Source organism: Hypomesus nipponensis, chromosome 9 (genome assembly GCF_054491055.1).
Source record: "Hypomesus nipponensis isolate SF chromosome 9, ASM5449105v1, whole genome shotgun sequence".
NCBI lineage: Eukaryota > Metazoa > Chordata > Actinopteri > Osmeriformes > Osmeridae > Hypomesus > Hypomesus nipponensis.
The window spans coordinates 19,263,506-19,286,903 of NC_140369.1; the positions used below are offsets into that span (position 1 = coordinate 19,263,506).

Genomic DNA, 23,398 nt, shown 5'->3' on the forward strand with positions numbered 1-23,398 from the left:
GGAGAAAGGCACTCCCCTCACACTTCTGTTAGCATGTGGATGAAAAGGCAAAGTCTGGAAATCCACAATGGGCCATGAATTAGGTACTCCCAAATTCAGCCCTATAACCAATACTGTCATTCTTAGCTTTCTAGTTGCTAAACACCACATGGAGGTGTCCTATGCATAAATGATGATCAATATCTAGGAGCAAAAACACAAGATGGCAGATAGTCAAGCTACAAATATGATTGTTGGATGAGTCTCTGTCTGTGCTGTAAGGTCAGCTGAAACCTTTCGCCTTGTTTTTAAGACTTGTGTTTTTAAGACCCTGATATTGATCTAATGTTTGCATATTTTTACAGGGCCCAGCTGTCAAACCAGATGTTGTGAAAAAGGACATCCCGGTAAGTTGCTCAGTCCTGGTAAATTATGTCCTTAATCCTTGATAAATCGGTGTTGATGTGTTTGTATCCTCTTCTCTCATTTCACACACCCGTCTCACTTTTCGCCACCTCTCACTATCACATACACACTCTCTCCCCCTGACCCACACATAGACATGCCATTGCCGTGACCCGTGGCTCGTAATTGACAATGTTAGGTAGCTCTACAGTGCAGAATGTTACACTGAAGTCTGGGTGTTGGCTCAGCAAACAATACTAGGCACACCTCCTGAAAATCTTACCAGCTGGCTCTTGTTCTACCAAACCCAGTACTTGGACACACACCACACCTATCCAGCCACACATGTTACAGTATATACTAATAATCACCACACCTGATTTACTCAACACTCATTTTCCTTTCTCTCACACGCAACTGCCCTTGAATGTTGTTGAAACAGCACATGCCTGTTCTTTGTTCAACCAACACTATTGCTGTCAAGCAACGGACACCAAACTTTTATTTCAAGTTAGTTGTTTATATTAATGAAGCCCCCGAAACTTTGAAACACAACAAACCTCTCAGTTGCTTCATCTGGTCTATGGAATGCAATGGGTGTGTCTGTACTTTTCCTCCTAGGTTGACACATGTAGGCTGGTTTGGATTATTTGGTTCTGTTTTGTCTCTTTAAGTGAGTCTCAGTCGCCACCTAGAGGAAAGCTTTACAACAGAACTAAAGTCATATTTCCTCGTAGTTGTGTCGCAGTTGAGTATCCTCCCATTGTTGTTCAGATTGTGTAATTCATTTTTTTGGTATGTTTGACAGTGCATATACATCACTGGCTAGCTCACAGCACAGTTAACTTGAAAAGGTCAATAGATACTGTAAGGGGTTTAATATTGGCCAAACAACCAAAACTATTCCCCTATATGTTTGAAGGAAACTGAAGTGTATTAACATGAACCAAATAATGCCAATACAAATAGAATGACAGTTATATGACTCTATGGGTTAAATCAAAGCAAGAATGGTAAAAGTAAGGTTAAATTCAATATACATTTAATAACTTTGCAAATAAATGAAATCAATTACAAGGCAAACATGTTACAAAATGAAGGTTAACACCTAACTACTACCATGATTATTGTAAATCAGAGACAGAAAGCAAGAGGTGAGCAATGAGAATGATTACAAGGACAAGCCAGATCTGAGGAGAATGTCTCAATGCTTCACATTTACCTTTATACACAAGGACAACCAATCAGACCACTTATTGACCCTTACTTATCAACATATGACGAGCAAGGCTACAGTAAGTTACACAGTGGGGTGTGAGAGCCATCAAGTAGAGAGTCCGTCCAGAAACTCCACAATTTAGCATATGAGAGGTGGGGACAGGGTGACACCCAGCCTTACAATAGGAAACTGACGGTTTTTGTGTCCTTATTCCCCTCAGAAACCCATGGGCACAGACGAGGCTTTGGATTCCCTTTCTGCCGGGTTCATGACCTCAACTCCCCCGAGTCAGAAGAAGGGAGAAGTGAGTCTCAGAGGGCTTGTAGAACAGCTTAGAACCAACCGGATGGAACCGTAACAGTTTTTCCTTAAAATCCTGTAATGCATGGGGTGATAAATATCATTTGAATTCTGTGGTCCACAGAAAATGGAGAGTGTGGGTGCCATTAATGCCTCAACTGCTGGCTTTTCCAACTTTGCTCCACCACCCCCTTCCAAGGTAAAGTGAGGCTGGTTACCTTTGAGCTGTGTGTGATTGCTTATGTCAGTGGATGTAAGCATTGCTGTTGTTGTGAAAAAAATATTATCATCTGCAATACTTGACTGAACAGCTGCAAATATGCTGTTAATTTGTTTTAGCAACATAAGTGTTCTACATATCCACACATTACATCTGGCAAATGACTGGCAGGGACATGAAAAAAGAAATAAAAGAATCCTGTCACCTTTTCCACTTTTGCACATTTCTTGTGCTGTTTAATAATCTGTTGGCTTCTATAGATTTTCAATACTTTTGTGCCATTGCACGTTAAACTAGGTACTGGCAATATCAAAGTATAACTAACCACTGTGCACAACTCAATTTGAACCAAACTATTTTCTTTTCAAATTTTTAGAAACCTGAAGAGTCAAAGACTGCCACTGCTACAAAGTCTGCTGTTCCCCCTGCTGACAAGAAAGCCAAAGTTGAGAAGGTAATTGGAAACCGGAATGTAACAATGTTTACATGTTTATTATGTGTAGCCATACTGTATAAGGCACTCATACAAAGCAGATTTTAAATCATTTGAAGAAGTCCTGAATGTAGGAAATGTGAAACTGTGAATTTCCCCTCATTTTAGTCGTCCGGTTTATTACCGGTAACAAAATAATAAGATTCGATTCAACCATGTAAAACAGACTATAATTCAGTGAATGTAAAGAAGCCAAGTATATGATTTCTGTGAAAAATACAACACTATATTTAAACCACACTTCTTGGTGCTTGGTTTGGCATATGAAGATATATTAATTTGGAAAAATAGTGTGGGGGGGGGGAACAAAATCAAATTTCACTGCTGTGATTTCTTAGGGCAACATTAAAGGTTTTGTGTCAGTGTGCTACTCAAACACACATTTTCTACATTACTTTCCCCCAACTATTTCTGTTTTCCATTTTTAGAAACTTGAAGAGTCAAAGCCTGCCCCTGCTACAAAGTCTGCTGTTCCTCCCGCTGACAAGAAAGCCAAACTTGAAAAGGTAACACAAAAGATACTGGTAACACTGAAAGTTCCAAATCAAGCAGCACATATTCATTGTTGAAATGGCGGACCATGCCAAGCTGTCATTATGTCATACAGAAATGCTATGAAGTCTTATTGGAGTTATATTAAATTGTTATCCATTAATTAGCATTGCAGTTATCTATTACTTAGCCTGTCTGTTTTAGGCACCCTTAAAGAGCTTTCTGTCAGTTTTATAATCCCACTTAATTCCACCATTTCTTCTTCTCCACCCATCTTTCACTTTCCATTATTTCCTGCCCATCTCAATGCGCAGCTCTGCTTGGCATTTTACCAATAGAACTGTAAAAAGCAAGTGTCTGTAGTAATATACTGTTTATTGTCTCTTTCGCTCCCTCTCCCTCATCCCACCCTTTCTCCAGGATGACTCCATGTCCCTGGATGCCCTCAGTGCTCTGGGCGACACCCTGGCTGCTCCAGAACCAGCACCTGAACCTGCCAAGCTCAGACCCGAGGATATGGTCTCGGTACGGACTTCAGCAATAGAGCAGTGACTGTGTTTTTTCAGTGTGGTGGCTTGTAAACCCTTTTGATTCATTAAACTTCTGTTGCTGTTTTAACTTTCCGTATTCATCTTACCTTTTTTGTCTGCAGGAGGGCAAGTTGAAGAAAGAGAAGGGTGTGCGTGTGGGTGAACGCGAGGACACGCTTCCGCCTGAGTACAGGTTCAAAGACGACAAACACAAAGACCTTCCTGCACCCAAGCCTGAGGTGAGCCTTGTAATGACATGGATCAGTTTCAGTAGTAAACCCGGAGGTCTTTTTTGTGGCTCTCGCAGTAGATGAAGAGCATATAGTCCTGCCAGAAAAGGTCCCTTTTGAGGACACTTTTTGTGGACACCATGTCCACTTCTGAACAGATTGATATAAACATTCAAAGACTATTTTGACATTGTGTTAAAAAGCAATCCTTAGGGGGGCAGTAGGTAGTAGGTCACTTAAGTTATTGTATGGCTATTTAGGCAGTTTTTTAAGTCCTTTGATCTAACAGCATCTTGAAGATGGCATAGGAATATTATTCGTGAATTCAGCCTGATAGAATGATGATTGCGAGCAGCAGTGAAACTAGTCAAAGCTCGTAAATAAATAATTGATTACAATGATCTCACCCTCCCCTCCCTTTCCCCTTTTCCTCTTTCAGCCCTCCATGGACTCTGGTGAGGCTCTGGATATCTTATCTGGAGACTTCATGACATCGTCTGTTGCGCCAGTTGCACCCCAAGCTCTTCCCAAACAGGTGACACAGACCCGTTATTGTCTAACAGCCAGTCCATCCACCCATTGGCTAGCAAACAAATCAATTCACTTCAATCAACTCACGCTTCTGTAAAGTCCTCCAGTACGTCCTCGTTGTTAGTAATGCATTCAGTTGACTGAACTGTTATGTTGTTTTACCTCTCTCCAAGCCTAAGGCAGATGTTGTTGCACCAACTAAAGCTTCCACAGTCCAGGCCCCTGTTGTTCCTCCTGTACATTCTCCAAAGGTAAACCGTGTGTGTATGTTTGTACTGTTAGTGTTGTCTTGTCATGTAGCGTGGTTGTTCTGTTTGGTGACTGTTGTTGTGTTTGTGCGCCTTCCTCCTGTGTCTCTCACTTGTAGATAGCCATTTGTCCTCCATGTGTGCCACAGCCTCTTGACAGGATCCCTAACCCTATTCCAACTGTGTGCCCCCCAAAGCCTCAACTTGAGAAGGTATCATTAAGAGAAATTACATGAACATATGATTGTTACTCGAATGAATTTGTATTGGAAATACAGATTTAAAGATACAACTATAGATACACATTATTTTGCTCTAATACAGGGAAATAGACCAATATGAAGCTTTGTGATGGATGGGTAGATAGACAGATAGGAGACTTTAGTTTACAGGGATTGTGCACCATTTAAGTAATGTGTCAAGGGCCACCCATTACTCAATATATGCAAGGTTTGCCTAAATGTTGTGCTCATGCCCTCAGTTGGATAATGTGTAAGAGTGTCAGTGTTGTGTGTCACTTGTTTGCTAGTTGTGTCTCTTAATCTACATGTTTACTGTTTGAATCATTGTCCTTCAAACCAAACAAAGTGAAAGGGTTCAAGTCATGGTTAGTGCTGCTTTAAGTCTCGATGAAGTCGAGAACCGATCGCTCTCATTCACCGGGTTCACCTTTTCTTTCTCTCTATCTACTGTACCCTACCGTATCTCTTTCCTGCGTTTGCATCTCTCTCACTTCTACCTTTGATTGCGTTTAAACTCTTAGGGCAACAAAAACATTTTGTGACAGTGTGCCACTCAAACACACAATTTCTACATTACTTTCCCCCAACTGGTTCTGTTTTCCATTTTTAGAAACCTGAAGAGTCAAAGCCTGCCCCTGCTACAAAGTCTGCTGTTCCTCCCGCTGACAAGAAAGCCAAACTTGAAAAGGTAACACAAAAGATACTGGTAACACAGAAAGTTCCAAATCAAGCAGCACATATGCATTGTTGAAATGGCGGACCATGCCAAGCTGTCATTATGTCATACAGAAATGCTATGAAGTCTTATTGGAGTCATATTTAATTGTTATCCATTAATTAGCATTGCAGTTATCTATTACTTAGCCTGTCTGTTTTAGGCACCCTTAAAGAGCTTTCTGTCAGTCTTATAATCCCACTTAATTCCACAATTTCTTCTTCTCCACCCATCTTTCACTTTCCATTATTTCCTGCCCATCTCAATGCGCAGCTCTGCTTGGCATTTTACCAGTAGAACTGTAAAAAGCAAGTGTCAGTAGTAATATACTGTTTATTGTCTCTTTCGCTCCCTCTCCCTCATCCCACCCTTTCTCCAGGATGACTCCATGTCCCTGGATGCCCTCAGTGCTCTGGGCGACACCCTGGCTGCTCCAGAACCAGCACCTGAACCTGCCAAGCTCAGACCCGAGGATATGGTCTCGGTATGGGGCCCACAAACTCACCGTGGCATGGACAGGATGGATAGGGCACTTCTATTCACAACCTAGTGTTCATAGTGACACACCGCATGGCCATTCTGTTGACATGTGCCGGTGTTTTTCCATTTGAAGCCCCCCCCAAGTAGAAACTGCATAAGATCACATTTCCCACCGCATCGAAGAACTGATGAGTGCATGGCATGGTCACATGCTTCCACTTGATGTCTACTTGTATGTGTGTGCATGTGTGTGTGTTTTCTCGCGCACGTGTGTGTAGGAAGATAAACTGGCCTCTGAGAAGGGTGTGCGTGTGGGTGAGCGCGAGGACACGCTTCCGCCTGAGTACAGGTTCAGAGACGACAAACACAAAGACCTTCCTGCACCCAAGCCTCAGGTGAGCCTTGTAATGACATGGACCAGCTTTAGTGGTAGACCCAGTGGTCCTTTTTGTGGCTTTTACAGTAGATGGTGCATTCATCAGATGACTTCTGCACTCATCTCAAATGGTACCAGCTGGGACATGTAAAAAAGTATTTGAGGTCTCATACTGTTCGCTGACTGTGCAATTTTGCCTGCCTTGAATAGCCTTATATATTGAAAAATTGTTCACTAAAGATGCCTGAGTTCCAAAATTACATAAGTGTACTGATATGTGACAACTTCAGGGGTTCAACTGAAATGTTACCTGGACAGCAGACAATAGCAGACACTTTCATCCAAAGTTAACAGTAAATAGACTTACAAAGGCTATGAATGGTCAATTTCCAAAGTAAGTAAAGCAATGGTGAAGAAGGCCAAGAGAGGATTTACTTAGCATATGATCATGATATACTACTGTATTTATTCCTATTATAACAAACTAATTCTAGGCTCGTATTACAGCTAAAACATAATCGTGTTTCATGGGAACGCAAAGAATGTTGTCTCATGGTTTGTCATTGGGCCCCTAGAGCAGGGGTGTTCAGTTCAGAATGGTCGTTATCAAGCTCTGTAGAAGCCTGATAACGACCATTCATTTGAATCAGGTGTGCTGGAGCAGGGAAACATCAAAAACAGTGTTTCTCACTTTTGGGTCATGAGCTGGTGTGGAGTGGGTTGTGGACGTGTGCTTCGGCTCCGTCAAAAAATCAAAAGGTGTCAAGCCTCACGCATTCGCCGTGAGATACCTAGTTGATTGCCGTCTCGAGTTATACAGAGTTACATGCCACCATCAGAAACACCACAAGCACCCCCCACCCCGGTTGCAACTTAATGACCAAGGACAAATTCGGGTCCTGAGGTTAGACCAGTTAAGAAACACAGAAATCCTGAGGACACCCTTGCCCTTGAGTGTCAGAGTTATTGATCATTCTGCGGTGCTCATCAAAGAGCTTCATGGTGACCTTGACTGTTGTAAGACTATTCAAAGCCTTCCCTAGTCTGCACGAGGGGTGCTAGGACTACTCATGGACACCAGTGTGTTGCATACTTTGGACGTCTTGGTACTTGCTAGGCATGTCAAGGACCACTGATGACCATATTTCTAATGTGGACTTTTATTTTATAAGATCCTGTCACTTTTTTTAGTACAGTATGAGTCATTTGTGGCAGGTATATTTTGTATTGTGCCTGTCAGTGGGGATCAGAAAGTAATACGTTACTCTCTCCTCTACTGGATGGTAGGGCAGGGCGGTATGTCCTAAAATGTTTATCACGGTATAATTCGTAAGCACTGACGGTATCGGTATTTATCACAATATATTAGTTATTCTTATTACCGAACTTCCCGACCAAATTATTTTGTGGGTGATTGGGCTGGCAGCCAAGCTAGAGTTGCGCTAGCTTGTTTGTTGACTTTCATTGGCTGGACCAATGCGTGCAGCGTCCATGCTGCATGTTTTTTTTTGTAAAATATACAAATTTGAACTAGCCCACGAGACAGTGTCACTTGACTTATATTGTATACCAAACAGAAACACTTTACTAATAAATTTTATAATATATTGTGATATCCATAATATGGCAAAATCCATATCATGGCACAACACAATACCGGTATTTGTGTTCATACCGGTATACCGCCCACCCCTACTGGATGGGGGTCTAAATAATAAAGTTCAGTTGATAGCTATCTTTGTTTATCTCACTTGTTTTCTTTCTTCCCCCCCCCCCCCCTCTCTCTCTCTCTCTCTCTCTCTCTGTCTGTCTGTCTGTCTGTCTGTCTGTCTGTCTCTCTCCAGCCATCCATGGACTCTGGCGAGGCTCTGGACATCTTGTCAGGAGACTTCATGTCCCCCTCTGCTGCTCCTGTGGTCCAGGCTTCCATCCCCGCTGCTGCTCCTCCTGCATACACTGATGACTTTGCCCTGGACGCTCTGGCTGGAGACTTTGTTGCTCCTGCTGTGGCTCCTGCTGTCCAGTCAGCTGCTGACCGCCAGGTACCCTCCTCTCTCGCCCATACTCACACATATACATAGAATGGCATGTGCAGTGTTGGACTTCATAGTTGTCACCAACCGTGAGTGTGTGTGTGGACAGGCGCGTTCATATGTGCACGTGTGTTCTCAGCTCTCCACAGGAACGGCAGACGCCTTGGACTCTTTGTCAGACACCTTGATAGACGCCACCCCTGTCCCTGAGCCCGCTCCCGTCTCAGCCAAAGACATCATCAAGGTGCACATCTACAGCTAGATACCAGAAACTGGCCTGATTCCAAACGAAAAACAAGTGTCCTTTCCCTCTTCTCGTAGCAAGCTAGTCGGTTTTAAAACTGCCTAGGCTCAGGGTTTCCAGTCAGTGTGGGCTACTGTCACTGCAACATTAAGATTGACTGTAGTTGTGACATCTGCCCTCCCAGGAGAAGGAGGTTACAGAAGAGAAACTCATCAAGATGGGGGAGAGAGACGACAGCCTTCCTCCTGAGTACCGGCCAACAGAGGAGGACCTGAAGGTAACCAATGGAAAATGCCACATCTTAACACACTCTTGTTTGGACCCAAGCACAAGCCCCAAGCCTTGTGAAATGGGCATAATGTTAACTTACCCATACCCCCCTCTTCTTACCCATATCCCTCTTCCCTGTGACACCCCCCCCCCCCCCCATGCATATATCACTGAAAGTTACACCGTTACCAAAACATGCAAAAGGACATGATTCCAAACGTAATGTGCAACAATGGAAAAAAAGAAAATTAGGCAGCGGGCAAATATACAGTATAAACTATACTGTACACACTGTATGATCCTATGTACTAGTATCCTTTCCCCTCGTTTCTGTATTGACTTGCACATTTGCTCTCTGTGTTGCTGTTGTTTACTTGTTGGTCCGTAGACGACACAATGTTGCATTGCAGTTCTTTCTGACAGTTTTCTTGTCTTCCCATCCAAGACGAAGGTCAAATCCAAGGCCAAAGCAGATGTCAAACCTAAACAGGTGAGATACGCATTAAAGAAGGACATTTCTTGTAGTTGAATAAACATCTTGTCCAACAATTTTCAAGGGCATTCGCATCAAACGTTCGACTGGGTATTATTTTGACACGACAGACTCCTTCTCACATGTATTTTATTTACTTACTTTAGAGGTGAGTAATCAAGATGTAATAACCATTGTTTCTGCGCCACAGAAATCTATGGATGAAGCTGATGCCCTTGAGGTGCTCTCTGGTGACTTCTCTGCCCCTGTCACCCCTGCTGCCTCTGTGGGGGTCTCAACAGTACTGGTGCCACCCTCTCTGCACCCAGAGAAATTGCAGGTTGGTGCCAACTGTGGTCTAATTCTATATCTAGACTGTTCTTAATATTAGATTCTGCGGTAAGGTTTTTGTTGTTTTGCTGTGTGTATGTGTTGAATGGCCATGTTGTGTGTTTTTAGGCTGTGTCCGGCCCTGTGTTGGACTCTCTGGCTGACACTTTGCTTCCAGATGTTCCAGAGTTCAAACCAAAAGGAGAAAAGCCAAAGGTGAACCTCCCAAGCATAAACACAGCCCTCTCAAGCACAACATTTGCAAATGTATCATAGGGGCAGTCTTTTTTTGTCATACATTGCCCCCTAGAGATGTTCAGACACATTACACAGCTTACTTCTCAAGGTTAAAACTTGATTGCAATGTTGACATTCCTTGGACAATGTGTTGGCTTCAAAACCCAACAGTTTATTACATTTTAAATTAAATGTTTGCAAACACAAAGACTGGACTTAAAGCTTAACTGTGACATTAAGCACAAAGAACATGAGACTTAATAATGTAAACTCATTTCACATGAGTCTCTTCTGTGGCCTCTGCCTACGTCTTGTGTATTGTGAGTTGTTATAGGTTGATTACTGAAAGGTTTTGGGGGATAATTCTGAGCAACCAGGACCCTTAACAGGATCTCTTTTAACAAAGATGTCGACTTTGTTACAGGGCAAGAGCAAGTCAAGGTCAAAATCCAAAGTAAGCCTGATGGCCTAAAAAAAAACATGATACAAACCAGTTTCTCAACAGCATGTTTACCAAACAAAAATAAACATAAACTGGCATGCAAGCTTTTTCATTTAAATTTGTAACATTGCAGATAAGGGCCGAATGCAAGTCTTCAGTCTGTGGTGTGGTTGTTTGTCTGTCTTTTGTCTATATTAGTTGTTTGACCTTTGGTCTTTGTTTCTTAGAAAAATCAAGCAGAGGACCCTTCAGCCTTTGACACCCTGTCTGGAGAGATGAGCTCAGACGTAGTGCCTACATCCATGAAGAAGGGTGGCAAGAGCTAGACATTTGGGTAAGAAAACGTTTATTTAGACAGGTTGAGAGTGGTACCCGCAAAATTCACTGAAGTTCAGTGATCATGCAGCCTCTAGTGCAAGCGCTTAGTGATGCATATAGCCTAGTGCAAGCTCAACATGGCTAAAAAAGATCCATTGCAAAACAGTACATTTATTTGGTGGGGATGTCGAAATGCTTATCCAAACAACGGCAAACGCGGTAACACTGAACACCTTTTGTATTATAAAAAATATGAACTTTGCAGAGTGCCTGATTCTCGAGATAATCGTGAGAAACTTGCAGCCCTAAAACCCCATTCAATAAAAATACACAGACAGAGATTCCTGGCATTTTTTTTCCACAGATCAATGCAATTGCACTGGTGAAACTGTTCAGACTTCATTGACTTTGTACCTGTACTCTGCACAGGTACAAGTGTGAATTAATTTAATTGTACTTACTGTTAACATCTCTGTCATATGTTGCAGATTCCCGGTGCAATACATCTCCCCTGCAACACAGAGGTGCCATTTGTGGGAGTAACTCTAAATAAGGATTCTATTTTTTCTAAATGATGGAGAATGTATACTGGATGAACGAAAACATAACCACACACACACACTGTGTGCAATGCCTTGACTGCTTGGTGTCACACGACAGGGGATGGTTGGAGTTTGACTGAGGAGTGTTGGTTTCTTGTCCTTGAGAAGTAGAAAGAATAGCATGTAACTAAGAAAGAAGGATTAAAGAAAAATATATATTTAAGAAACATTTTTGGAAAATTACTTGGAGAAATATCCCCCTGGAGACATGCCATCGTCCTAGCAGTTGACATTTGACATTTCCACCACATCGCATGCTGTTGCTACTACACAGTATTAAAGTTGATGCTGCTGCAACGTTAGGGTAATAGTGATTGTGAGCAGGTGCGGGAGAAGTAGATTGTCTGGTCCGCAGTATAAGGATGTGGGTGCAATCTTGTATACAGAAAGAAAGTGGAGTTTTTTTTTCTATAATGTGGCAAGCCACCATACAGACACTAGAGCACAGCATAGTCTGCTTAGTTTGATTATCTTAGTTTACAATACTGAACATGTAAAAGGACTTACAGGATGTGGTCTGCCTAATGCAGCTGAGAGATACTGGTGACAATTTATTTTACTTTCTGTTAAGCAATATCTATAAAACAAGGGTATTTTCATGTACACATGGCCTTGTAGATGCAAATAGTGGTTTCTGAAAGTTCACTTACAAGTGTACTGGAATGGTTGCTACCTCTGTAAACTGCCTTAATTTGTAAACTGTAAAGGAATGTTCTACTGTAAAATGTACACAGTCACAATACCTATCTCTACTAGTCAGAACTTCAAAAGGCGAAGTGAATATTTGCCACCTTTGTTGCCAACATTATTTGTTCGGGTTCAGGTATAGCTTAAATGTCTCAAAATAATAATAATTGGGTTAGAGTTTTATTGCAAGTTTGAAAGTATAATTATGTGTTTCACGCATTTAGTCATCAGGGGTCTAAGTCACCAACTTGTTCCACAAAGTAGACAAGAGAGAGCCCTAAACATTTTACCACAAAATGATTAAAAGCAAAAATAATTCTGTAAGTTAACACTAATGCATTCAAAATGGGGTCATTTGGTAAAAGTGATGGAGCCTAATGTAAAATGTACAAATATTATAGTTAAAGGGAAATATTTGACAGTCGTTTATCACATGTCTAAATTACTTACTTCTCCTAGTGTGAGGCTTGGTGGTTTTTCAGTGTTCAAAGCTCTAGAAATGTGCTTCCTCTTCTGACAGTTGTGTGATTTCAAATGGGTGTTTCAGATGTCTTAGCAAAAAGTTATTTTCAAGGTTTTATCTTTGCCTTCAGTGGCCTTGGACACTTGTGCACGTGGGTGTAATAATTGATGGGAATGAGGAACATACAAGTAAATGGATTTCTAGTGTTGTAAAAATGCAAATAAAAAGCTATGTAGTTGAACACTTTCAGACTTGTTATTTTCCAAACTGTATTTCAAAAGTAAATTACCGCATGAGACGCAGACACACACACACACATTTCTCTTGCCCCTGTTTATACATTACGTAGCTTCGTTACTTAGCTTACAGAATAAGCATTCATTTAAAAATGTATAAATATATTTTTTGTGTGATTGAGCATTTAAGGCACACAATTAAAAATCAGTTTAATATTTGTATTTATTTAAGAGCTTTAAATGTGTTATACTAGAAGCATCAATTTCAGTGCATTGAATGGATTATTTTCCAAAAGCCCAGGTTTTTGCAGGAGGAAGAGAGGAAAACATGAAATCATTGTGAACTGAAGATATTAAAAAAGCAAAATGCATAAATGTTATATGTTAAATTTTACTCCACATCGTCCCATCTCATCCTGTGACTTTCTTGACAGTCTAAAAAAAGAATTAACCATGTTAACCATTGAGACTCACAAAAAAAGTCTGTAGCTTACGAAATCAACAAAAATTTAACAATTTGACAATGGTGCAATTCAACAGGAATAGAGTTTACAACACAAAATAGTACATAGGAGTACGAAAGAGTATATAGAATTATTGGTAAGGAGTACTCGCTGAAGTATGATCCAAGTACAACCTTACTGCAGCAAGCCTTTTTTAAGCTCTAGAAGATGCTGTTTGAAACCCAAATGTGTTTTTCTAACCTCAAAGTGTTTTAAATGGATTGTTTTGTCTCTGTAAATTAGTATATGTTTTCAAATCGTTCATTTTTTGTTTCAAAATGTTCTATAGGAAATATACTTAATGTCATTAAACGTGTCTTGTAGCCATAGCATGTTGCTTTCCTTGTGCTGTTTGTTTCCTGTGAACAAATAAGAAAGAAAGATCAACTGTTTTACTTTTTTATAATAAATCAAAAGAAATATTAACAAATGGTCACAATTGTCTCAACCCAATTGCTTGTGATACAACAGAAAATCAAGTGGTGACATAGTTAGCCATTTCTTTGTCTTTTTGGATTGCATCAAAACTTGGACAAAAATATTCATCTTACTGTCTTTTGTAATGATGAGGGCAGCGTCTGGTTCTAATACCTACAGAAAATGTATGTTGTTATATAATTAGAATGTATTTGGTGATATGACATTGTCTGTGTGTCTGATGTGTGTGTATGTTAAGGACTCACGATTGCAGTGACATATGGTGACTATTAGAAGGAGGACAAGAAGGCCACAACCCCCAGCCAGTGGGCCCCACATCAAAGGATCACAGGATAGCCCAGAGTTCTTCTTCCCCACTGGTAAACATAACAATTTTTGTATGTCAATGGGCGACTGGAATATTATTGTTCTAAAATAATGAAAACTAATATCTCAACCCCTGACCTTATTATAGCTGAGGAAAAAATTTAGAATATTTCGTGTGTATACCTCATATACATTCTATAAAGGTAAGCAAAATTATATCCGTTAGACCTTTATCAGAGTTACAAGCACACGACTTGGTTGTTGTGGATTGAATGGATTCGGTTGTTGCTGGTGTTTTCGTTGTTGGTGCTTCTGTTTTTGGTGCTTCAGAAAGAAAGTTAAGAAAACGTGTTATGGAAAAATGTTGACCATTGAACAGACATGGCTCTCAAATAGTGTTTTTTCGATATTATTTTAGACTCACCTGGTCCAGCAAGAACAGTAACTTCACCAAACATTAGCTCATTTTTGTTAATTGACATACAGCCGTAAGAGCCACTGTCGCGTTCTTTCTTAAAACTCTTCAGCGTAAGTTTCTTTTTCATTGTTGGTTTTTTAAATATGTCTTCGTTTATTGGTACTTTCATTGTCCCGTCTGAAGCCATAGTGGTAATAAACTCCATGGCTACGTTGTCCGTCACTCGAAACCAAAAAATTATGGAACCAGAGATTGGTGGCTCGCAGGTAATGTCAACGCTACTTCCATCTTCTGTTACAGTCCCAAATGTTGAAGGTATTCCTGCAATGTTTTTGATACATCAAAACAAATCTGATCTGTTCGGCTGTGTTTGTTTGTGTAGAGAAAACCAAGACAGTTCTAAGTGTTGGCCATTGATAGGTGTTTTGTAGATCAAGTCCTAATGGGCCTAAATAATGTGAGGGTATTGGCTAACAGCATGGGTTGTTATAGCGGAACTGCAACTTCAATTGCATATCAATAATCTACTAATTAAACATGCCCATATATTTCCAATAGACATGAGATGTTCCAATAATATGTTTTTAACAATGTATCGTTGGCATTGCAAATAAGAAGGAAAGAACATAGGCCTATAACAAATAAACTGCCAAAATCAATGTGTGGGTGTAGCCTATGCCTTGACTTCCATTAGGCATTAGAATATCATAGGGACAATATGAGTTGGGCCTAGATTTACATTTTTAGCCGACTGAATTAATATTTAATATAACTTACTTTGACAAAAGACCAGTAAAACAACCGCCTGTCTGATCCAACTTTGAGCCATTTTATTTCCTCTGTTTAAAAATTTAAGTTTGTCCTCCTGGGTGTAAAACACAATGAGCGACTCACCAAGACCCGCCCGCCGCTCCTGCGGAAGTATTTTACATCACTGTCAAATAAGATCATTGCAGGAGTTTTGCAGAACAGTCGTGCACCTCAAGGTGGTCTGCTGCAAGGTTTCTTCAGAGCCTCCTTGTTTTTTTTTTTTTTTGCATAAGCACAACCAAGGGCGTAGATTTGGTTTGAACAGTGGTGGGGACACAGTTTTACCATTCTATTTGCTATGGATGCTCCTGCCTGTTGCTAAAAGCACGAATGAATGTCCGATAACTAAAGTGGCAAGTAGACAATAACGTAGTTGTGGCCTATTCCAGAACTAGCAAAGTCTCGCTAACGTTAGAAATATTACAGCCTACATTTTCAACAATAGTATAAAAGGAGTGTTATATAATTCGATGTTATCGTTTATTATTCACTCGATGTTAATGTATACCTTACATAGCTTGCCAAAAAGCCAATCATTGAATCTCTTCTCACAGTCTCTCGTCGACGCTTACTTAACCACTTTTAGCTGACAGGCTGGTACACATTGTGATCAGCGCTCTCCTGCCAATCAGGAGTAACGCTGACCTTGAGAGAGTTAACCAATTGTGGAGCAGAAAATGTTAAAATATTTTTTTTTTTATGTTTAGACTCGCAATTATTGGTGGGGACAATTACATGTTTCCTAAACATTGGTGGGGACTTGTCCGCCCCACCCTAAATTTACGCCTATGCCACAGCTCATGTCCAAGGCAAAACAATTTCGATGACGATAGATTTGCCATAATCAACTCAAATAAAATCATATTACACGTTTGGCCTGCTCAGCGCAAACTGAAAGGGGAACCGATAAATCAGCCGTAGTCAGTTCAAATTAGAGAACAGTTAGCCGGGCTGTGAGACTGATGGCATAGTGCGTGTGGATCAGCTGCGCGCTACCAACCACACCTTAAGGTTCGGTCTTATGGTTTCCAGAAAGGGACAACACAGCCTTTAAGTTTATTGCAACTAGACAATATAATACATTTATAAATAATAATAATAAATAAATACATAATAACAGTATCCTAATAAAAAACAAATAAAAGCTAAAAGACACTGCAAGTTCCAAAAACAAGGACATTACCTTACAGGAGAAAGTGAGAGAAAAATAGGCTCCAGACAGTTTTTAAAGACTCCGATAGGCTATGAGACTTGCAATACAGAGCATTTTACCTAAAAGCTACCAGTGTCAGCGTAGGCTACGTATAATATCAATTAGGCTAGTCTCTAGACTCCATAACGACCGTCTAGTCTTGCTCAAATGGGAGAGGCATTGAAAATAGCTAAATTGAAGGCTAAATTATTCACTTTGTGGCACGACTCGCATAGACCCATGATGTTGCTCATGTTGACGCAAGTTTAGTTTCCCCGGTGCGTAATAGTACTCCCTCAGATTTTCACTTTGTGGTCTTGCAGTTGAATCTTTCAGCAGTTCGCACACCGTATGACCAATGCACTGAATGAAATGTCCCATGCAACCAGACGTTTCGCTCTGGACAGACTATTGCATTGTCTGTCACACTACTCGCCAACTCAAGCTGCCCATTCAGGAGCCATCAACCTGACTCGTGCAGCTCTGCATCCTCAACGCTTCAGGGTGAATTTGACTTGAGTACAGTGAGGTATTTCCTTTGCGTAACTAATTGCTCTAATTTTCAACATATCTGTTTAATTTCCACCATACAACTGCTGTGAATTGCATTCACAGACAGTGTTTGAGTAGGTATATCAGACTCATCTGACTGCAATTATTGTGTCCTTGGTCGCTCTTTCTTTCTTTTTTTGGCTTTAGCGTTAAAAGCTTCACATTGCATAGGGAAATAGGGGCCTACAAGACAGGCCGAATAGGCTATCTTTTGAAATCCACCATTCATATGTTCACTTAGGTATCTGCGGAAATGGGGACATAATCCCATAAGGTCAACGAAAGTAATTAAGCCTACTTCTTAAAAAAAAAAAAACGTAATAGGCTTTGCTTATTCACTGTAACCAGTATTTTTAAAATGTGGCGCAATGGTGCGCATTTCCTGTTAAATTAAGGAGAGTGGGTTTTAGAGGCAGTCAATATTATGTAAGGTAGCATGTCTTTAGACTGGTTTAAGTGGGCGTATTAACTTTTCCACTGTCGTTGCAGAGAAAACACATATAAATGTCGCTACACTGACTTTCTAACTTTACTCATGTTGCAATAACATAATTGCGACATCTTGTGCCTGTGCTTCCTCGGTCTATGAAAAACAACAACTGCAATTGCGATTAATCACCCCCGCAGTGCCATTTCTAGACTTTTTGGGTCCCGAAGCCTGAATTTACTTGGTGGACTCGTCACATGTCAACATAACATAAAAGGTATTGTCGGTGGAATATCATGAATGGCAGCCTAAGTAGGCACTGTTAATTGTGTAATTCATGAAAATCATGATAATCATACTATAATGCCAGGAATCTGTGTGTGTGCGTACGTGTGCGTGTACGTGTGTGTGTGTGTCTGTGGCTCAATTATCTCTGGAGCTGGTCACTGTCTGAAGTTGAATTTGGCAGGTGTGTGGCTCAGGACCCAAGGACATGCAGTGGAGTTGGTCAAGTTGTTTGGACAGGATAAAAGTGTATTTGAGAAAATATAAGCTTTCTGACAGACAAGGCAACCCACCAGGCTGTCCCAGAGGGTTGATAAACTGCCATATTAACTGCCACAAGTACACTTGCACTAATAGCGGTTCATGTTGTTTAATTGTAACTTTAACTACATGCTCTTATGGTTCTTCCCTTTGGCACTTATTTTGGTTGTTCACAATATGTGCTTCATGTTTTGGCTACTCGCAATGTTTTGGGGCTATCTTATTGTTATTATCAGTGACCTATGCACTTTGTAAAGCTCTCTCTTGGAAGTCGCTTTGTATAAAAGCGTCTGCTAAATGAATAAATGTAAATATTAGCTAGCTAGGTTTGCTAAGATATCTGTAGCATTCTCATAGTTTGAATTAAATGTAAATAAAAGGAAAATTAAGAAGATGTATTAGTCTAAATTGAGCATATAACGTAAGCAAAAACATGCTAGCTATCACGCTGAAAGAAAGCGAATATTAAAATATTCATTCACTCAGGTTTCTATACCAAAAGAACCTTGTCTCTGCCATTTATAGATTTGGTCTTTCATACTGAGTGAATAATTCACCAGGTTTTTCAACAAATTGTTAGACATTTTGATTATGCATGTACAAGAAAATGCACATTCTGTCTTTTTAACTAGGGAAATGTATAAGAGAACAGACATGCTGTCAAATTAGAAAAACTAGTAGCCATAACCAGTCATAGTTTAGTTGCCAATGCTTTATCACTGGCTGCATCACGGTCACTGGAATCACAGGCATGGGCACTGCACTATCATTTTATAATTCCAGGAATCTGTGTGTGTGTTTATCTGTGTGTCACCATATCAACTAACCAATATCTTAATCACTGACTACATCACGGTTGCAGACACTGTACTAGTGATAAATAAATCCCAAATGTTCTCTTTTAACACTGATACCACAAGTAATCGAACACCCTGCAACCAGGTTCATCTTTAAAAAATCAATGTTGGGCCATTTATGGTACTTCACCAAATATAACAAGAAAAAAGACCATCAGTAATAAATCAAACACGTAAATGTTCACTTTAGTGAAGTGGAAATATTCTGCCCCCAGACTACATATCCCTTACAGTCACCAGGGGGATTCTGTTGATGTTCTCTATCAGGTGGGTGTCCAGGAAGCCCTAGTCAGACAGAGAGGCACTCTGAGAGTTAGCCCACTCTGAGTTCCATTCGCCTTTTCCAGTGTTGAGTCACACACACACACACACACACACACACACACACACACACACACACACACACACACACACACACAACACACACAGTCAAATAATATCCTTCTCTTTCTCTCACTCACAGGCACACACACACACCTTTATGGTGCTTTCTCTCACTGAGTCAATGTCCCCCACCTGTATGGGCTTCCCTGTCTTAGTCACACATGGGATCTCCAGCTGAAACCGACCAATGTGAGTATGCATGTGTGAGTGTGTGTGTGTGAGAGAGAGAGAGAGAGAGAGAGAGAAAGAGAGAGAGAGAGAGAGAGTAGTGTAGGGGGTGACCAAGGGATGCCAGTGACAAAGAGAATCCCCTGAACATAAGAATAACAGAATATGACTAACATTCCATTCAAAGAAAGAAAGAAAGAAAGAAAGAAAGAAAGAAAGAAAGAAAGAAAGAAAGAAAGAAAGAAAGAAAGATCTATCCGGATACTATAGGTTACTATATGTAAGCTTCGCATCACCTCTATATTCCAGACAGTAAGTACACACCAAATCACCCATGCACACATAATTACATATACACAAATATATCCAAACACATTGTACAGTTGAAGTTGAAATGTTTCCAAAATCTTGATGCTGTAAATATAAAGGTGATCAGTTGTAAATAATCATCATTACGCATCAGTACGCATTAAGTCCTGATGGTATCAAATGAATGCTGCTACAATATAGAGCTGGACTTTAGTCCACACATGTATGGTTGTTAGATGAAATACTTATTTTGTCATTTGATAAGGTCACTAGATTAGTATCTTATAGCTTAGTCAAACCACTGCATGTTCTGAACCTAATCATGTTACTATGTTAATTTGAGTAATCAGAGTTGACCTTTGAGCTTTCAAGAAATGTATTGTTGTAGAAATTGGAGTAACAAATAAGTAAGACTGTAAATGTATACTATTTTGTCAAATCTGTCACTGGATGTAATAAAAAGTTATCTAAATAGATGAATTACCCTATGCTCAATGAAACATTTATTGTGTGTGGTAGTCAGAAATACCATATTGATAACAAAGTAGAAAAATATGATTTTGACATTATGAAATTGTTGAACTATGTTCATTTGAGTAATCAGAGTTGACCTTTGAGCTTTTAAGAAACGCACTGTTGTAGAAATTGGAGTAACAAATAAGTAAGACTGTAAATGTATACTATTTTGTCAAATCTGTCACTGGATGTAATAAAAAGTTATCTAAATAGATGAATTACCCTATGCTCAATGAAACATTTCTTGTGTGTGGTAGTCAGAAATACCCTATTGATAACAAAGTAGAAAAATATGATTTTGACATTCTGAAATTGTTGTACTGCGTACAGTGTAGCCTTAAATTACGTAATGTTTTATGTTGAATGTTACATTGAGTACTCAAATACGATGATGGTAAAACAAATTCATACAGTTAAATGTGTCAACATGATAATTTCTCTTAAACACTCGGAAACAGTGGGATTGTGTGCCATGGATTGGTATCCTAAAAGCATCAAGCCACTCGAAAACAAACACCTACTAGCAAAGGCCTTTATAGATTTTGAACGCCATATGGTTTTTGTCACCATGAGTATGGTGTTATCGCTGTAGAGAATGATAGTCTAATGTACCTCTTTCATACATTGTCTGAGACTTGATTATGGTCAAGATACAAATGCTAGGAAACATTACGAAACAATAAATAAATAAAAAGTAGGAAAGGGTAAAAAGTTCACTGTAACGTTTTTTAAGGTAAAAAAACTGAAACAATGAAGAAAATAACGGCAAAAAAAAAAACGTATCTGACATGTTTAGATTAGTGATTAAATGAGTTTATGTATCAAGCAGTTGATACATTTGTTCATGAAATAATACATCCTCAAATTATGGGTCAGCGTGGGGTAGGAGACTTGAACGAAGATCATATAAAATAATATAAAAAAGTTTAAAAAATAACTTGCAATAAGACAATTGCAATTTGCAATTGTCCTATTGCATTTTTTAATTGCATTTTTAAATGCCAAATCCAAAATGGAACGCTTGATGACTGCATTAGAGTTGCTGGAGGAAGAAACCTATAGGTTAGATGAAAAAAAAGATTTATTTTACTTTTTCCATATCTTATTTGTTATTTTATCATATCTGTATAGATTTATTGAATTTACACTGTTATTGAATCGCACACTGCCTAAAAGACAAAGCAATGTAAGCTTCTGCAGTTATTGTTTTCTGTTTGTTCTTTCTAAATGGGTTTTTACAGTTATGTATTTGACAGGAAAGACAACATATCAACAGTATTTTAATTAAAATAACCAAAGTTCAGATACAGTTTGTACCACCTTAGTATACATATGGTTTCACCTTCTCCTTCCCTCTCCTCTCTGTCTGTCTCTGCGTCTTGCCTGTGGCAAGATCTGTGGTTTTTGCTGTGGTCGTTTTGTTTCAGTTCGAGCTGAGCATCTCAAAGGTAAAAGAATAGAGAAGGAGAGCGATAGTATCTCAACATGCACGTCTTCTCTTTCTCTACCTCACTCTCTTTCTTCTCTTTCTCATTCTCTCAACGTTGCACAGGAAAGCGTCTCGTTCACTTGCTTAGACCTAAAGAACCGCTAAAAACAGATGTTTTCTGCTTCTCTGGTTAGAAAACTACAGGTGTCATAACACTAACCTGACGTGCCGATCACAAGCTGTCAACGACTGGATTGTATCAATAAACATAAACATCACATAGGATTAGGATTTATTTATTTTGAAATAAAAATTTGGAACCAATATATTGGACTTATGCTAGAGTGATAGGAAGGACCAAGCAGGCTGAAAGTATTCCAATTTACCTGTGCTTGTACTTGTTGCAAATGGCAAATAAACTGAAAACTTGAACTACATTTCCATCATGTCTGTGTATTGTGTCTCTAAAAGTGTATGTAGTGCAATGCTCCAATACCATAGAAGTGATCAAAAGGAGGGTAAGAAATTGTCCCACCCATTACTCTCCCACTCTGCTTCCGCCAAACTAGATATTGAAAGAGGGAAACACTCCACCCACTCCACAAGCACACGTCTGTAGGTGTGTATTTAGGAAACTTCTCGTTCATAAAGAGTGCCTATAGAAAGTTTATAATCCCTTTCAATCACATAATTGAATTGATTACTTCACTTTCCTTTCCACCTGTCTGCACACAGACATCTTAATTTCTAAATGAAAAATTACAAAATGAAACCGAGAATAGGCTTTAATGATCACCTCAAAAGAGAGACTTTCTTTGTTACAATCAGAAGAGAACAAATGCACAGTTTGAGACAGCATCTCTGTACAGTTTCTGCTTCGTTTGAAGATCTGCTACAGTCGAGAAATCAGCATCAAGGTGAATGTTTGAACCCTGCATGAAACCTAACCAGACTTTAATGAACACACACAAAGAACACACACGCACGCAAACATACTTATTCACTTATACCCTGAGTCTTGGTGGATCCTGAATTCTTTCTCGTAAGCTTTAGAAAATATTGCAAACAGCTTTAGTCTCTCACAAAAGACTCTTACATTTACATTTAGTAGACGCTCTTATCCAGAGCGACTTACAGTAAGTACAGGGACCTTCCCCCGAGGCAAGTTGAGTGAAGTGCCTTGCCCAAGGACACAACATAATTTTGCACAGCCGGAATCAAACCGGCAACCATCTGATTAATAGCCCGATTCCCTAAACGCTCAGCCATCTGACCCCCTCTTGTATAACAAGAAGATGTAGATGTAATTGGAAACCCAACTTTATTTAAATTAGCACGTGAAAGGGCTTATGTTATGGTATTCTGGTTTGAACTTCTGTATCTTGACAAAATAAAAGACTGATTAAAGGTGTATAGCAACATTCTGTGGAAGAAAGTGGAAGGTTCCTAAGCTAATCACAATAATTACCATAGCATAAGCTAATGCTATGAGTTTGATTAGGTTTGTAGATTTGTTTTCATATATGGTTGGGACATCAATTTTTTGAAAACTGAGAATCCGTCTGTTAATGTGTCCTTAATAAAGTGTGTGTGTGGGGGGGGGGGGGAAATTTGCCATGTTCAAAAAGTGGGGGAGACATTGTAGTCACGTGCTCAACAGCTTGAATTGCTGCCTTCTATAACTTCACATAGACAACATTTATGAAAATATTTTGATACACTAAAGTGGTAACTGTTATTGTACCACTG

The 23,398-nt window shown here is 39.7% G+C and overlaps 2 protein-coding genes across 23 annotated transcripts in view; one reads left to right on the forward strand and one right to left on the reverse strand.

The window, feature by feature from the left end:
• Positions 1-12,799, forward strand: part of cast (calpastatin) — a 39,792-nt gene extending 26,993 nt beyond the window's left edge. For 17 of the 20 annotated variants that reach the window (XM_084705850.1, XM_084705849.1, XM_084705860.1 and 14 more), the window contains 22 exons: positions 345-386; positions 1,824-1,907; positions 2,028-2,102; positions 2,500-2,577; positions 3,045-3,122; positions 3,529-3,633; positions 3,761-3,877; positions 4,308-4,403; positions 4,573-4,650; positions 4,767-4,859; positions 5,500-5,577; positions 5,984-6,088; positions 6,363-6,479; positions 8,305-8,502; positions 8,633-8,737; positions 8,922-9,014; positions 9,453-9,497; positions 9,691-9,819; positions 9,939-10,025; positions 10,471-10,500; positions 10,716-10,822; positions 11,295-12,799. In XM_084705850.1, coding sequence (XP_084561976.1) covers positions 345-386; positions 1,824-1,907; positions 2,028-2,102; positions 2,500-2,577; positions 3,045-3,122; positions 3,529-3,633; positions 3,761-3,877; positions 4,308-4,403; positions 4,573-4,650; positions 4,767-4,859; positions 5,500-5,577; positions 5,984-6,088; positions 6,363-6,479; positions 8,305-8,502; positions 8,633-8,737; positions 8,922-9,014; positions 9,453-9,497; positions 9,691-9,819; positions 9,939-10,025; positions 10,471-10,500; positions 10,716-10,814 — 1,932 coding nt within the window. In that variant the 3' untranslated portion in view covers positions 10,815-10,822; positions 11,295-12,799. The remainder of the gene's footprint in view (positions 1-344; positions 387-1,823; positions 1,908-2,027; positions 2,103-2,499; positions 2,578-3,044; positions 3,123-3,528; positions 3,634-3,760; positions 3,878-4,307; positions 4,404-4,572; positions 4,651-4,766; positions 4,860-5,499; positions 5,578-5,983; positions 6,089-6,362; positions 6,480-8,304; positions 8,503-8,632; positions 8,738-8,921; positions 9,015-9,452; positions 9,498-9,690; positions 9,820-9,938; positions 10,026-10,470; positions 10,501-10,715; positions 10,823-11,294) is intronic. The other 3 variants (XM_084705856.1, XM_084705869.1, XM_084705858.1) reach the window with 2 other exon arrangements.
• Positions 12,800-13,008: 209 nt separating this feature from the next.
• cd8a (CD8a molecule) lies at positions 13,009-15,396 on the reverse strand. Of its 3 annotated transcripts, XM_084705871.1 has the most exons (7): positions 15,237-15,396; positions 14,466-14,780; positions 14,270-14,365; positions 13,981-14,091; positions 13,849-13,888; positions 13,596-13,656; positions 13,009-13,229 (listed from the first exon to the last, which is right to left on the reverse strand). In XM_084705871.1, exons 1-6 carry the CDS (start codon positions 15,286-15,288, stop codon positions 13,605-13,607), a joined length of 666 nt encoding a protein of 221 aa, XP_084561997.1. In that variant the 5' UTR covers positions 15,289-15,396; the 3' UTR covers positions 13,009-13,229; positions 13,596-13,604. The 3 variants fall into 3 exon arrangements, with proteins under 3 accessions (XP_084561997.1, XP_084561996.1, XP_084561998.1); XM_084705870.1 differs by having other exon boundaries at positions 13,009-13,656; XM_084705872.1 differs by lacking the exons at positions 13,009-13,229; positions 13,596-13,656 and having other exon boundaries at positions 13,845-13,888.
• Between the last annotated feature and the right edge of the window lie 8,002 nt (positions 15,397-23,398).